Source organism: Halictus rubicundus, chromosome 6, assembly GCF_050948215.1.
Source record: "Halictus rubicundus isolate RS-2024b chromosome 6, iyHalRubi1_principal, whole genome shotgun sequence".
NCBI classification, from domain to species: Eukaryota; Metazoa; Arthropoda; class Insecta; order Hymenoptera; family Halictidae; genus Halictus; species Halictus rubicundus.
The window spans coordinates 13,100,140-13,114,882 of record NC_135154.1 but is presented as its reverse complement, the minus strand read 5'-3'; the positions used below and the strand labels follow the sequence as shown (position 1 = coordinate 13,114,882).

Here is a 14,743-nt window from a genome sequence, read left to right as displayed (position 1 = left end):
GCTTCTAAAAGAAACATTTTAAAACCTACGACGAATATTATAGGACTCAATAAAACTTAAAAGAAACATTTCAGAACCTACCAGAAAATTGTCGGAACTGGAAGAAATGTTTTCGAATCTACCGGCAAATTGTAGGAACTAGAAGAAACGTTTTAGAACCTGCGAGAAAATTGTAGAATCTAGAGGAAACGTTTTTAAACCTACGGAAAAATATAGGATCTAAAAGAAACATTTTAGAACGTTCAAAAAGATTCTACGGGGCTGTAGGAGATAGGAAGACAGAACTGAATTAAAAAAGAAGTTTGTTGGGAGAGTTAATCAACGTGCTGAATAAATGGAGAAATGGAAGAAATGTCCAGGGCCAACGAACGACATGATACAGTCCTGATTCCCACACCACGCTCTTTGACACGAGGATATTGCTTTTTACATCGCTAATCCTTGCAATTTCTACCCGTTAGCTGGATCGTGAAAAAGGACGAAGAAAATAGTAAATGAAAATTGTACAATAGGTTAAAGTGTCAATTTTGTTCCTTTAAAGGGCTGTTTACACCAGGAAAATCAAAACTTATCTCGGTTGCTGGTCAAAGCAACGTTCGTTATCAACTAAACAGACTGTGATTGGATTATCAGCTAATCGGATTAATGAATAATCGGGATGTAACGCGATTACCGGCTACTGGAGCTCGGCTTGATTTTTGGGAAATTAGAAACTGTTCTACGCGAGCTTGTTACCGACGTATTATCCAGTTTCGTGCGTCCTTTGATATGCATGAAACGCGCCGTTTTTGAAAATTGTGCAACTTCGCGGACACTTCCGCATCGGTGGGAACCGAAAGGAGGGAAAAATTGTTTGAATTTCCGCGAATTGCGCACGATGAATTTGAAAAGATTCGAAATTGTACACGTTTTATAAAAAGAAAAACTGTTTCGAATAAAACTGTTATGATTCCGTCCAGCGACGTTAAACAGCGTTTCAATAGCATTTTCAGTATAGAGAAACGACAATGTTTTGAAATTTATTTTCCCCGTTTCTACATCTCTCGAATGAAATATTATATTTAAATATAATTTTGTAGACTCGCTGCCGGGAAATAGAATACATTATTTAGAAAGTCATCGACACAATTTCGAATAAAGCAGACTATTTACTATTTCAAATATTTTGCCAACCGCTGTTACCAACTCTACCGGAGAAGAGCGGTCAACCGAACACCGCGTCTACCTGAATCACCGTTCACTGCGGCCTTTGTCGGCCTGTTCTGTCCACAATTCTGCTGTCCACGAATTAAAAAAAAAAGCGCAATTTAAAGGGGAGAGGTCCGAGATTTTATTGATATTTTTCTCAAAAATGTTTGAAACTCAATCTAGCAAGATATCCCCATATTTAATCCTCGCGCGAAGCAATTTATTTAGTGTTAATCCTTGTCCAATTGGCACTAAATTCTGCTTCGGTGTATTAGAAACACTGCCAGACAATGGAGGAACACTTAAAGGTACAAATAGTTGTGCATCTAAGGATATTAAATAGTAATTGTTAGTTCAAGGCCGCTTGAGAAAGTGATGGCACTAATGACAGTTAAGAAAATTACTTTGAAATATTAAATAAAAGATTCGTGTATAAGTTCGTATTCAATTCGGCGAATTTATTTACTGTTAGTCTGACGATTTGATGAAACAAGAGAAGACCGATAGACCGAAACTCGAATTCGCGGGTATTAAAACTGTCCTTACTTTTCTGGCGGTAGACAAAGACGAGTGTAATTTTCGGAGGCGATCTTTGCCAACGTCAACATCGTGACCAAAGCGCAGAGTGCCACGAGAGTCCATTCGAATCGGCATGTGCTCAACGACTCTTCATGTCCTGCCAGGATCACGATCACTGACACCGGTATCACGACACCCGTTACCAATAAGTCTGCCAATGCAACGTTCACCAGAAACGCGTTCCCTGGAAACCGAATATTCATCCATTACACCAAACTGCCTGAACATCACTGTAATCAAATGTAGAACCACCGTTATGAATAATTCGTCATCAGTTTGGCGTTGATACACTGTCAGTGCATAAAACAAAAAAAAAACAAAAAGGAATTGTTTGTTCATAACGAGATAAAAATACTAGACTCTAACTCGATCTCGATGACTTTTTTAATGAGTCTTCAATAACTGCCAATTAAAAACTTCACCACTCTACTGACTTCGACAGCACATGAAAACATCAAGACCCGAGGGTGGTATTTTCCAGTAAATAATTACGGAATTTAAAAATTGATAATAGTATTTCCGCATCGTTAAAATTATGAAGTAAAATTGGAAGAATTTGAATAATAAATTTTATCCTGTTTGTTGCAGTTGACGCGGATTATTTAGACTAAACTAAGTTAGCTGTAACTTTTCTAAAAATTGCTTTCTCGTCTAATTTAATGTAAGATTAAAATTAAAAAGCTTTTGCGGATATGGTTTTAGTAAAATGGCGGCTAGGATGTTCCAGTTTACTGCTCAAATGTCACATGCTAAAATGTACCCGTTGACATTTCAAAGAACGATAATTTGATACATAAAAAAATTGTTGAATATTCCTGATTCTTCAACCATTCGAAGGTATGCGACGCCACGGTACGAAATGGCTAGCATAAAGTTTCTCAAGAGATACGATATACTTAGCGTCTCCCCATTTATCAGTGAGCGTGACGGGCAAGTGACGCGTGATAGTGATACCGGTAGATTCGTGAGAGGATAGAATGACAATCGGCGAACCTCGTTTCTTCAGCTGATCCTCGACCATCACCGCGGAAATCATGAACACGTTCCCGACGCTTCCGCCGACGGCCATTGATGACAACAAAAGTAGTCTTCCCACTCTGGACCAGGCCGAGGACAATGTCACCGGTGAAATATCAAGGTCGTTGTCCAGCGCATTCTCGGTTTTATCTGTTCTAACATCCGGCTCGAAGCCCATCATTTCAGCTAAAGTGCTCGTCGCGTTCGTGTATGTTATCGTCGCGTTCATCCTGAGACTGGAAGACAAAGACAGTTTGCGTAATTGCATCCTGAAAACACTGTTAATGATCTCACTGATGCTCGGTTAAATGCGCGAAAAAAAAGATGGCAGCTTCCATTTTTTGGACAAATGCGCGAAGACGTTTATGTAAACTGCGGATTTTATGCATTCATGGCAAAAATGAATGAATACACGGACCAATAATTTAGAAAATTCAAGCATATAATTTCGTGTCACTTTTAAACTCATTAAAATTGTGAAGAACACAAAATTAATTTCTACGTAGCTCTTGTGTCACGAAGTTAAAGCAGACAATTTTTTTCAGTCTACTGACGAACATCTTGATTGAAATATTTTTGCTGCTACAATACCTAACTCTAATGAGCTAAACATAAGAAAAATACGAGGTGGAAAAGTGGAACAAGGAACAGGGGAGAAGTAAGAACGAGATGAATGAAAATAAAAGAAGCAGGAAGAAGGGGACACAACTCGTTCATCATGCAATTAACGGAAATGGTTATGTTTGAAAGGCTGTAAAGCACGTTTGAAGGCAGGCAAGGACGACAAAGAACGACAAAAGGAATTAATGTAATGGGTGAATGCAAAGGAAAAGGACTCTACGTATTTCACGGGACGATGATGATATACAGTTAAATCACAAAAACGTTTGGCAGACTTTTCTCCTGAGTGCAGCGAAAGAATAGTATGCAGTAAATCGACAGGCAGAAGGATGGTAAAAACATTGAAATGATCCTTTGAGAAATGCGTTCGCTGGAGGAACATTAAACGGTAACTAGGAACACGCGTGCGTCTAATTAAATAGGGTGGTAACTGGCACACCCGGAAAGGGGGGTGATTCAATAGAAAAATATAAGTCGAAAGTGTAGAATAAAATTTTTTCTTACGAGATTTTGTTTTCGAAAAAGTTCGCTTTGAAATTCCGTCAAGTTCGCGCGTTTACAACAGCGTTTGTAACAAGTAGAATCGGTAGATCATGATCAGACAAACTCGATCCTCTCAAAAACAGAGCCTCGTATGAAAAAATTCTATTCTAAACTTTTCGACTTCTATTCTACATTTTCGAAACTCAAAATGGAAGAAACATCGAACGAGTCGAATATTACTGGCACATTATGCACTTATTAAAATTATTAAATTTTCCTGTAACCTCCTTTTCTTGTAATCGATACGGGAAGATTTTTATTTGGATAAAGATCCGCAGTCTACTGGTCACCCTGTATATTGATTTAAACGATCGTAGCTTCACAATACCAAAGCCAAAGAGATGGAACCAGCCGTGGTCATAAATTAGATAAATAGAGGATGCTGCGGATCTTTCATAATGAATGAGGTTGAAAACTTACGTTTTCGAGCCGCATGTATTTCAGCGTCCCGGTTTCTGCAACAGAAAATTCAACGTTAATATTGCAAATGTACTTTATATTTATTACCCCGCCGGAGTCACTATTATAGACACGATATAATTGGTTGAACTCCCTCCGAAGGTTTTTCATCTTCGAGCACTTCTCCCTGGCCCTCCCACTATTGGTTTATTCCACTAATTAGCTTCATCCCCACCCGCTAATTTTCCATAAACCCCCGTAAACTTCGAGCTTGCTTGGCAAACCTGTAGAATTTAATATTTCACGATTAATTTCTAAAGGTTGCACATTCTTTAAAACGAATTGAAATTAAGAGACCCTTTCTACAGGGTGTCCGAAAAAAGTTGTACTTCCTTGGAACGGCTGATTGCTGAGGTGATTTCAAGTAACCTTTCCCTTAGCGAAAATCGTCTCCGCGGCATTGTTATCGAGTTATCCACGAAAAACACAGACCAATCGGTCCGCTGTTGCCGCGCTCTGATTGGTCCGTGTTTTTCGTGAATAACTCGGCAACAAAGCCGCGGTGAAATACTTCAAATGATCTCAGGAATTATTCCTTTCATCGTCCCCTTTATTTTGCTTTCAAGGAAGTACAACATTTTTCGGACACCCTGTATACTTCACGAGCTGCATTCATTGGAACCATAAAGGCTGTTGCCGAAACAACGACTCGTAGTGAACGCGTCAACAAATGTCGAACGATCTCGAATGCAGAATAAGCAAGCGTTTTACGTTAATTATATTGTAATTCGTGCGTCGAGTTTACGCGAAGTGTATTGTCTGCAAACTCAAAGTTACTTGTTGCCTGCCGTGAAAGGGTCCAGTAAAATGGTTCCGAAATTGCTTCTCTGGTCTCGACGTGACGCGAAGCTACAAAGGATTGAAGTGCGTCGAAATGAAAGTGATTTTCGAGGCGAAAATAATGAGAGGACTCAGCACGTTCGTCGGATGATTATTTTTTTTTATAGTGTCGCCCGTCGATGCTGCGACGATCTTTTCGGATAAGAATGTATATTGTCTACTTTTGGTGTCCGGATATTGCGCACGACCCCGCGTCTCGTCGATGCGATTCTTTTTGAACGGAGCAGCAGTTCGGTTATTATTTCGCATTTTGCGTTCCATATCACTTCCGGGCAAGCATGAGCTGCCGCTAGCTTATTAGCCGAGCCAACGCACCGAAACTTCGTCTCGGCGACTGTTCCTCCGGCTATAGCCAATCTCGCCGGTAAACTTCGCGAAGCTCGCACACACACACACACATACATACATACATACATACATACACACGTGTCCAGTATGTGCTCGGTTCACGCTCCGTGGTCCGTGCGAAATAAACGTTGCGTGGCCGATTTCAAAGCTGAACCGCGGAGCCAATATACACACACGGTACCTGCATATCAGGTGGATGAAACGCATCTTCGGCGATGCAACGCCTGTCTGCCGCGATTCTAATAAAGTTCAGATCCCAGCCCTTTGGCTGACTCGCGAGTCAACATTCCCAGCCGGCGCACACCGATTTTGATGAAATTCGTTCGGGAGATAGTGCTCGGAAAAATGTTTCACGCGTTCTCTCTCTCTCTCTCTCTCTCTCTCTCTCTCTCTCTCTCTCTCTTTCCATCGGCCACCCGTTCGACTTCGAGGAACCGGTAGACCCTCGGTGTTATTACTCGACTGCGGATTTAATGTGTTCTTTAGCTTCTTACAAATAAATGAGCCGTTTATTTTGGAAGTGGCCTAAGTCCATTCGTCAATTATTTTTTGCTGTCCGTAATTACGTGTACAACTTCAAATTGGCGGCCGTAAACAACATTTGCGGTTAAGTGTATTCAGAGTATAAGTAGCATAAGTTGTCGCAGTTCGTTCGATAATTAAAACCATCACTTTGAAAGTGGCCCAAGTCCAATCCATTATTGATAATGTCCGAAGGATCATCAAAGCAAGCACCATTGTAATCGACACATTTTGTCAATGAATTTCGAGTTTATTGATTGCGTTACGGTAGGAATTGAATTTTTTGGTCATTTTCGAGACTGTCGTCTCCATTTTGTAGCTTTTTTCACCATCTAGGAAGCACGTTGATCGATAATCGCATTTTGACCAAAATTCACATAATACAATCACCGATTTCACGCGCATATAAAAAGTATGCAAGACAATCGTATTGATTGACGCTGACATAAAATTTATTTAAAAGTGTATATTATTTAGAATGATGTATGCTGAACAATGTAGATCATTGAAATAAGGGAAAATCTCGAGACACGCCCTTCACAGGGTATTCTAGTGTAGCATTGTGTTTTTAAGCTTTTTTTTTTTGAAAATTTCCCTCAGTAAAAACCATCAACATAAGCTTTGTTCCTATGTAATTACTTGTTTTGAGAGGGTGATTGCAAATTTTTTGCTGGAAGGTAATTAAATTTTACTGCAATGGAACATGTCAAACTAGTGTATGAAAAAAATACAGTACGTCGATGGGGTGCCGTAATTCCGGTTCTGCTTACCTGAAATAAAAAATCCAGTCGATTCTTATTCAGTATGCCTCTGGCTAAGGTATCGAAAAGTAACAAGATGGCGTCGCTTTGAATATAAAGTTTCGATCGTTTCAACTTCTTTTTAGAATACCGTTGCTAAAAAAGCAGCGAATAATTCGACTATTTGATGATATTTTGTTGTGTGAAAAGAAATGGGGTATAAAGTTAAGGGTTACGTTAATATCGTCGAAAAAACCCGGAATTTTTCACGAATTAATTATCCACGAAAAAAAATGCGGAAAACGCAGTACGTTTCGACTGGTCAGGCTGGTTTAGGCTGGTTCACCCCGCTCGTTTCGAGTAGCTTCTTCAGTTCGTGAGCTAGTGTCCGTGTCCGGTCTTTGGAGAATGTTCGTCCTCTACTTTCGACTTACTCGGTCACGAAGAAACGTTAACAGCGGTAATGGAACGGTCTCTACTCGACCTGACGGGTGGCCTGTTTTTGCCGTTTCGGCAACGCCTGGAAACAACTCGCATGGAAATCGATGTTACGCGAGTTAGGCACGACCGACTGAACGTAAATAACGGGAGCCTGGGCTGTTTATATCGAAATTTTTCACCTCGTCCGGTGCCTTTCGAGTCGGGTTTCAAAGGGCCGCACGATTCACTTGGCTCGGGACAGACGCGCCGAACACGAACAGCAAACGCCGGCAATAAATTGATTTAATGTTAGCAATTTGTACACATTGCAGCCAATAAGCTTCCTAATTTAACACGTTGCCTTGCTGACGTAATTACAGTGGATTCAAAAAGAAATATTTAATTAAAATCTAAATCATGAAATTCAAAATCATAGCCGTCGCACGTGTGTAACATCTGATAATGAATGTGTTCGTTTTAATACGAGTAACAGTATTCCTAAATTCCACAGATTTTTACTATTTTGAATTCCGTACAATTTATCATAAATGCATAAAATCCGCAGACTAATTAAGACCAACGTTTTCAGTCTCTTGTTTGGTAGAATGATTAATTAATTTGTACATCTTATGGAATTTTTATGGTTCGGCAGTAGACGCGTTAATGAAACAAAGTAATTTCAAGCGTATACATGTATAATGAACACGCTATGTTAATAGACACGTGAATAATTAAAAGGCCAAAAAATGGAAAATTTGTGTACCAAGAATAACCGAACATAATGAAGCTACATAGTATAAGCGAATTATCTAAGAAGCACTAGGTATCGATGTGTGTTTTGTAACGGGGCGTTTAAGTGAATCAAATGAGTGCAGATAAAATCTGCTATGCTAGGAATAGCATTAGCGAAAGTGCAAACCCGAGTAATAAGATCCTGGAGCGATATGCTTATTCTAAAAAAGTTTGACCTAAAAAAAGGATGAATATAATGATCTACGACTGGCGTTTCGGAGTTCGAAAGTTCAAAACTTTTAGGTATAATGTCAGGGTCGTTTAGCAATTTTTTGTGACGAGTCACTAGATCAACTAGTAATCTACGTCTTAGGTTAACATGTTCGAACTCTTTAAAAATATGACTATGTTCATGGGACTTATTACTAGACTGCGGATTTCATACATTTATGACAAGAACGAGTAGGTGTAATTTAAAACAGTGAAAAGATTCAAAAATTTCGAGAATGTCGATATAATTACTATTAATGTGCTTGGAAAAATATAAAATTATATTAAAAATATAAATATATTCAAAAGTTTACAGATTAGTCTACTCTACAGATTAATAACAGTGGTATAGAAAATTATTGAATGGAATTAAAATTATATTAATTTTCCAAATTAACGTTAAAGCCAACAGGCGAAATATATTAATAAAATGAAAATAAATGAAATAGTGAAGAACTTAAAAGTAGAATGGAAAATGAGCTGAAAATCTATGAAACCATACTAAAACCTAGCTGATTGCACGGAACAGCATTGTAGAGAACATTGGCAAAGTGCCAGTGGCTAAATTAGAGTACAATCAAGAATATTTACAAGAATCATCTATAGTCCACGGTACACTTGAAATTAAGACCTGCGCAGAACCTTGAAAATCCTTGAAAATGAAGTAAATTTTAAAGAAGGAGTAAATGTAGTTATTATAAAAATACATGTAAGGAAAACTCATTTTGATCTTCAATCGTTTGAAGATAGTTTGGAAAAAGCAACATTTGACATAGAAATACTCAGTTCTCAAGCGTTTGAAAAATTTACCAAATATCCGCTTGAACAAATTGAAGAGGCAACCAAATAAGAGTACCAAAAAGATTAAGACAATGTTAAAATAATGTTACATTGTTACTGAGACTGTGAAGAAAGGAAATAAAATTCTATTGAATCCCTGCTTGTTGCAATTCGGGTAGAAAATTGTTATTTTTTTTTTTATTTGATTCGCAGTTTCCTAATAACCGAGTTGAGAACCACTGAATACACCAAATAAGGGTCCACTTATTCTTTTTGATAGATGTCCTCAAATATTGACTGTTTGATGCCTGTCTATCGTATTACCTTCGGTCAAACACAATATTTCCCCGGAAATGCCAGAACTGTATAGAACAGGGACTTCAGTGTGCCAATTAACAGAGAAATAATAATTCGTTTTTAAAAACTCCATTGCAATATCCATGGTTTATTCTTGTTCGTTGCCATATTCTGAAATTTTGCTACGGCGAGTAATCTGTTGCTAGAACACACTCTGTTCGCATACTAGAACACAGTTCGTGCATTGGGGTATTTCGGATAATGGGTGTTCGGATGCGGCGACTCGACTGTAATTGTCTCACGAGAATAGCATGGTCAAATGTGTCTGAAACTTTCATGAAATCCATTTATAACACGCCAACTTGCCGGGGAGCTATCCGAGCCATTTACAATATTTTTCAACCACCGCGAAGTTTGTTGCAATTTATTTGCGTACAATTAAGACTTTCGCGAAGATGGCTCTTAATATGAATACTTAATTTCTAATCGAGAAAACCAGTTTCAAACTCTGCAGGCTTGAACAGACAGAAACGTTAGATTGCGCCCCTTAATTAATTTAACGGGTGAGACCACCCTCCAAAGTTCAACACGCTTCAAAGTTCAGAAACGATTGCAAATAGAAACAAATTTGTATTAATTCGACTTCGATAGTTTCTAATATATTGGGATAAAGTGACAAAGTTATCGAAAAATGTTTGGAGAAAATTGTATTTCAAAAAACTTTGGAAAAACATAAACTATAAATAGTTTGTAATTTAGTGCAAGGAAAATCTCCATCTGAAAAATATACGAGAGGAATTTAGTTTTCAATGAAAAGAAGAAATGTACGATCATTCTGAGATCTTTTATTAATACTGGAGTGTTGATAAAGATCTCCTGTTATGGTAATACTAAGTTGAAAAATGTTTAATGTATTTTATAAATTACACTCTACAATGCCGTGATAATTGTAAATTTGTCTACCGGATGTAAATGGATTAAAAGTTAATCGCATATGAATTAAATATGTAACAGATCGTTGTAGATTAAAGTGCACGGAAGTAGATAATCGTTTGTAATCCTGTTGCAGTTAATGAGAGCTTGAAATAGCTTAATGTGATTAGAGATGTTGAGTTGCAATGTTACGAATACATAAGCTCTTTAGAAAGATGTTTGTCTTTATAATTTTGATGACCTAATCTCCGCAACTTCGTGGTAGCGCAAAGTCTCTCGAAAAGTCACTTAGAAGATTTTTAAACAAAAATAGTACCAGTTCCTGGAGCATACGCCTCGATTGCTCCGTCGACAAGGATCACGTCAGTCATTGATCCTGTCAACCTCAATCAATGCTAGTCAAAGCGTGATTGATTAGCTCACAATCCTGGTTTCTAACTCTATATCCCGTAGCTTCCATAGGATTATACAAATGAAAGATGATTTTAATACCGGATGAAAAATACGACGGTAATTGACGCATTCGATGACACTAAAAAGAAACGAGACATTCGAAATTGAATTACGTAGTAATAGTTTGCAATATTTACAACGTCCGCCCACTACGCGAACCGAAGTCTATCGATTGGCGTCACTGAAATATGTAGTAGTCGATAAAACAGTAAAATTTTCGGAACTTCGTGTAAAATGAATGAGAAACGTGAAAAATGCAGACATCGACGTCCGAACGGTATGTTCGGTTTTGAAAGCGTTAATCCTTTGTCATATTTGTTGAATTTAAAAAACAATTTTCTATTTTTCATTATATCTAAATAATATTTGCTTGCAACTCTACGTCGACAATATGGATGGTGTTTGGCATCATTTCAAACGGAAAAATGTCGCGAATGTGTTAATCAAAGTTCCATACGAAAATAATGAAAACCACCAAAGTTTTATCACCGACTTACGGCACCTACTGTCCCTTCCTCCGTTCAAAGTTAACCGCAAGAGATCAAGCAATGCCCTCTACACGCGATATAAGCAACCTTTCGGTCCCAAAGTTTTCGCATGATTCGGGACATTACCCAGGAACGAGTTCGCTAAAATTGGGCGATCCGACGAAAAAAAAAAAAAACGGTTCCGACGACGAACGTACTCCCATATGTACCATGACTTGGTCCGGGCGATAATCGAATGCGAGACTTGAAATGTGGTACCACCCTGTATGTCGGCTGCGTATGTACACGTGTCGTATACCTCCTGAGACCGACTCTTTCCCTCTTATTGGTATACGGTGTTTTATAGTGGGAGATTCGATTTACGCGGTTTCCCACCGATGCAGAACATACCCTTCGCGTAAATCTTGTCCGGCGACTGTATACATACAACCATATTGGATCCGGAGCGTCTAACAGGTAGTATGGCACCACCACACCCAGACTGCGTGGCAGAAGGTGGGAGGGTAGTACGTGAACGGAAGCTGTATCGATTGGAAGGCTCGCTGGGCAACCACCGGCGGCTTCTCCGCCGTCAGCCGTTTTTCGAAGCCGGCGAATTTTACACCACGTGTTCCATCAACCATAACCGAAAGCCTGGCAAACCAGAGCAGATAGTTTTAAGGAGGAGGAGTTATACTACTGGTCGCCGGAGGGGGTGGGAGGCGAAGATAGTCAATGACGGAGAAGTAACAAAAGGTGCACAGGAGGAGAGTCGACGGAAAGAGGGAACAAGCTGCTTAGATAGGGAGAGAAAGACGTGGCCTAGGAAAAGGTATTTGCCCCACAAAAACGTGCCTTACGTTTTTGCATATCTTGCAAAATTAACGGGATAGCGTCTCGAGCCACCTCCCCCGAGGCACGAGGCATTGGGCATTAGGTTCTTGCGCGCCACGACTTCTAACGTCATTTTTTTACGAAATTTTCCTGTTGCCCATGAAACGTCCTAAGGAATCGTCTTGAACGTAACATTCAGTGGTTTCATTTTTCAGCAACATACTCGCGAGAAAATTGTGTCGTTGCGCACCGTAGATTGTTCAAGAGCAGAAAAGTGTCTTCGTGGGATTTTTTGCTAATTTTAGTTGGCACGGTGCTCTATGGCTTGGCAAGTTGTTGAAATCACTCTGCAGAACTTTGAGGTTTATAATTGGTGCATAAAATCCAACGAGTTGAAGGATTTCGGAACACGCGACGTAATTGTTCACATTTACGAAATGTTATATCACGAAACTCGTGGCAACGTCCGTCCGTGCACTAAAATGTTTCGTATCGCCGAGAAAATTCTCTGCTTTGTACATCTGGCAACGCTTTTGTTCAATGCAGATAGAACAGTTCCGAGACCAACCTAATAATTATCAATAATCAGCTGCAATATGCAAGATTATAAACTTGATACCAAATAGTATATGAAATATCAACAAATATATTTTTATTATTTATTTCCGTAAAAAATATTGTGTTGTATCAGTATTCAGAAATTATTTCTCGTTTAATAATTTCTTCTGCTTCCTAGACTAAATCGTTATCATGGAAGCAGAAAACGTGACATAACTAGCTTGCGGATTTTTATGAAAAAAAATTATTCTTGAAGCAATTTAGAAATGCAGGAGTAATGTGGCAGTTAATTTCTCTTCGTAAACGTGTTAGCAAGTTGCAAATAAAATAACAATATCCTTAAATTCTTCTGACATATTACCTATTTCACGTTTGACGCAGTTGTATTTTGAGTGCATAAAATCCATAGTGTAGGTGATTAGGGAAAGTTGAAGGGTTCAAGGGAATCTGTGCTAAAGTAAAATTTGCAAGAATCGATAAAACAGAAGTTACGGGCTTTTCAGACTTAGGCGGGGTATTTTCCGAGCAATTTCGACACGGTCAAAGTGACCTAAGCCTCCCCACTATTTTCAGGTGGATTACAAGGCATGTAACCCGGCAATCGATGCGCACGATCCAGGTCATTCTCATCGCTTATGACGACGCAGATGATCCGTAAATGGTGATTCAGACCGACGCCGCCAAAAAATAACAAGCCGATATTACAAACTCGATCAGCAAACTGTTCGTACACGTTTCCGTATTACAAGAGCGACGGAGAAAAAAAAAGGGAATCAGCCGCATTGAATTGAACCGAATTGAATTGAATTGAATATACACGCTCATTTTACTTTCTGCCTACTCGACTCGTTGATAGAGGGATGATCGATCGATAAAATGTAAATGCATGTAAATACCGTACCCGTTCGAGTAATTGCATCAGGATTTCGATGGCCGGGGCCGTCGAGTAGAAACGTATGAAACAGACCCGGCAATCGGTACGCTCCCTCGAAACTCGAAGAAATTAGGTCCGATTTGCGCTGGCAGTTTAGTCGGGGCACGATCGTGTGGCGTGGAAGCAGACATTCAACGCGTTCGAACGTGATTGGCACGCAAACGTTGATTCGCGTTCGGTTTGTTTGAGCAGCGTTTAATAATATTCCGAATCGTGATTGGACCTACTATGCAGATTAAGGCTTAATCGCGTTGCGACGTTTCGACGTTTGAATATCGACGCCCCTGCGAACTACAGGCTGACGCGGAATTAGCGATGGGACGGGGCTCCATACGACCTGACCTGACAGGACTGTCCACCGATTTTTCCAGAATTCGACCTCCCACGTCGATCGATCCCTCTACTTCCCAAGATGACCGGTTGCGCTATGACACCGAGTAAGGCCACGAAAAACGTTTAAAATTCTTCAAGAAATTAATGAAAGGATTCCGTACGAACTGACCTGACTGGACTGTCCACCGATTTTTCCAGAATTCAACCTCCCACGTCGATCGATCCCTCTACTTCCTAAGATGACCGGTTGCGCTATGACACCAAGTAAGGCCACGAAAAACGTTTAAAATTCTTCAAGAAATTAATGAAAGGATTCCGTACGAACTGACCTGACAGGACTGTCCACCGATTTTTCGAGAATTCAACCTCCCACGTCGATCGATCCCTCTACTTCCTAAGATGACCGGTTGCGCTATGACACCGAGTAAGGCCACGAAAAACGTTTAAAATTCTTCAAGAAATTAATGAAAGGATTCCGTACGAACTGACCTGACAGAATTGTCGACCGATTTTTCGAGAATTCAACCTCCCACGTCGATCGATCCCTCTACTTCCCAAGATGACCGGTTGCGCTATGACACCGAGTCAGGCCACGAAAAACGTTTAAAATTTTTAAAGAAATTAATGAAAAGATTCCGTACGAACTGACCTGACAGGACTGTCCACCGATTTTTCGAGAATTTAATTTCCCACGTCGATCGATCCCTCTACCCCAAGTTAAACATTATTTATTCCGAAATTTCTGTTTGGGTCAGGGTTGTGTAATTTTGCTTTCCAACGATAATGATCCAAGAAGGGAAACTTTCGATACGAGTAATTGGTTTCGTAGCCCTTCATTAATTTTGTAAGATCCAGAGAACATCAGTTCCTCGAAC

General features: G+C 39.5%; 1 protein-coding gene across 1 annotated transcript in view; it reads right to left on the bottom strand.

Annotated features, from left to right (window-relative positions):
* The window catches only part of LOC143355311 (adenosine receptor A1), a 40,102-nt gene that overhangs the window by 6,603 nt on the left and 18,756 nt on the right, over positions 1 to 14,743 (bottom strand). The window contains exons 3-5 of the mRNA XM_076790042.1: positions 4,369 to 4,403; positions 2,761 to 3,020; positions 1,735 to 1,951 (exon numbers count right to left, since the gene is read on the bottom strand). Coding sequence (XP_076646157.1) covers positions 1,735 to 1,951; positions 2,761 to 3,013 — 470 coding nt within the window. The 5' untranslated portion in view covers positions 3,014 to 3,020; positions 4,369 to 4,403. The remainder of the gene's footprint in view (positions 1 to 1,734; positions 1,952 to 2,760; positions 3,021 to 4,368; positions 4,404 to 14,743) is intronic.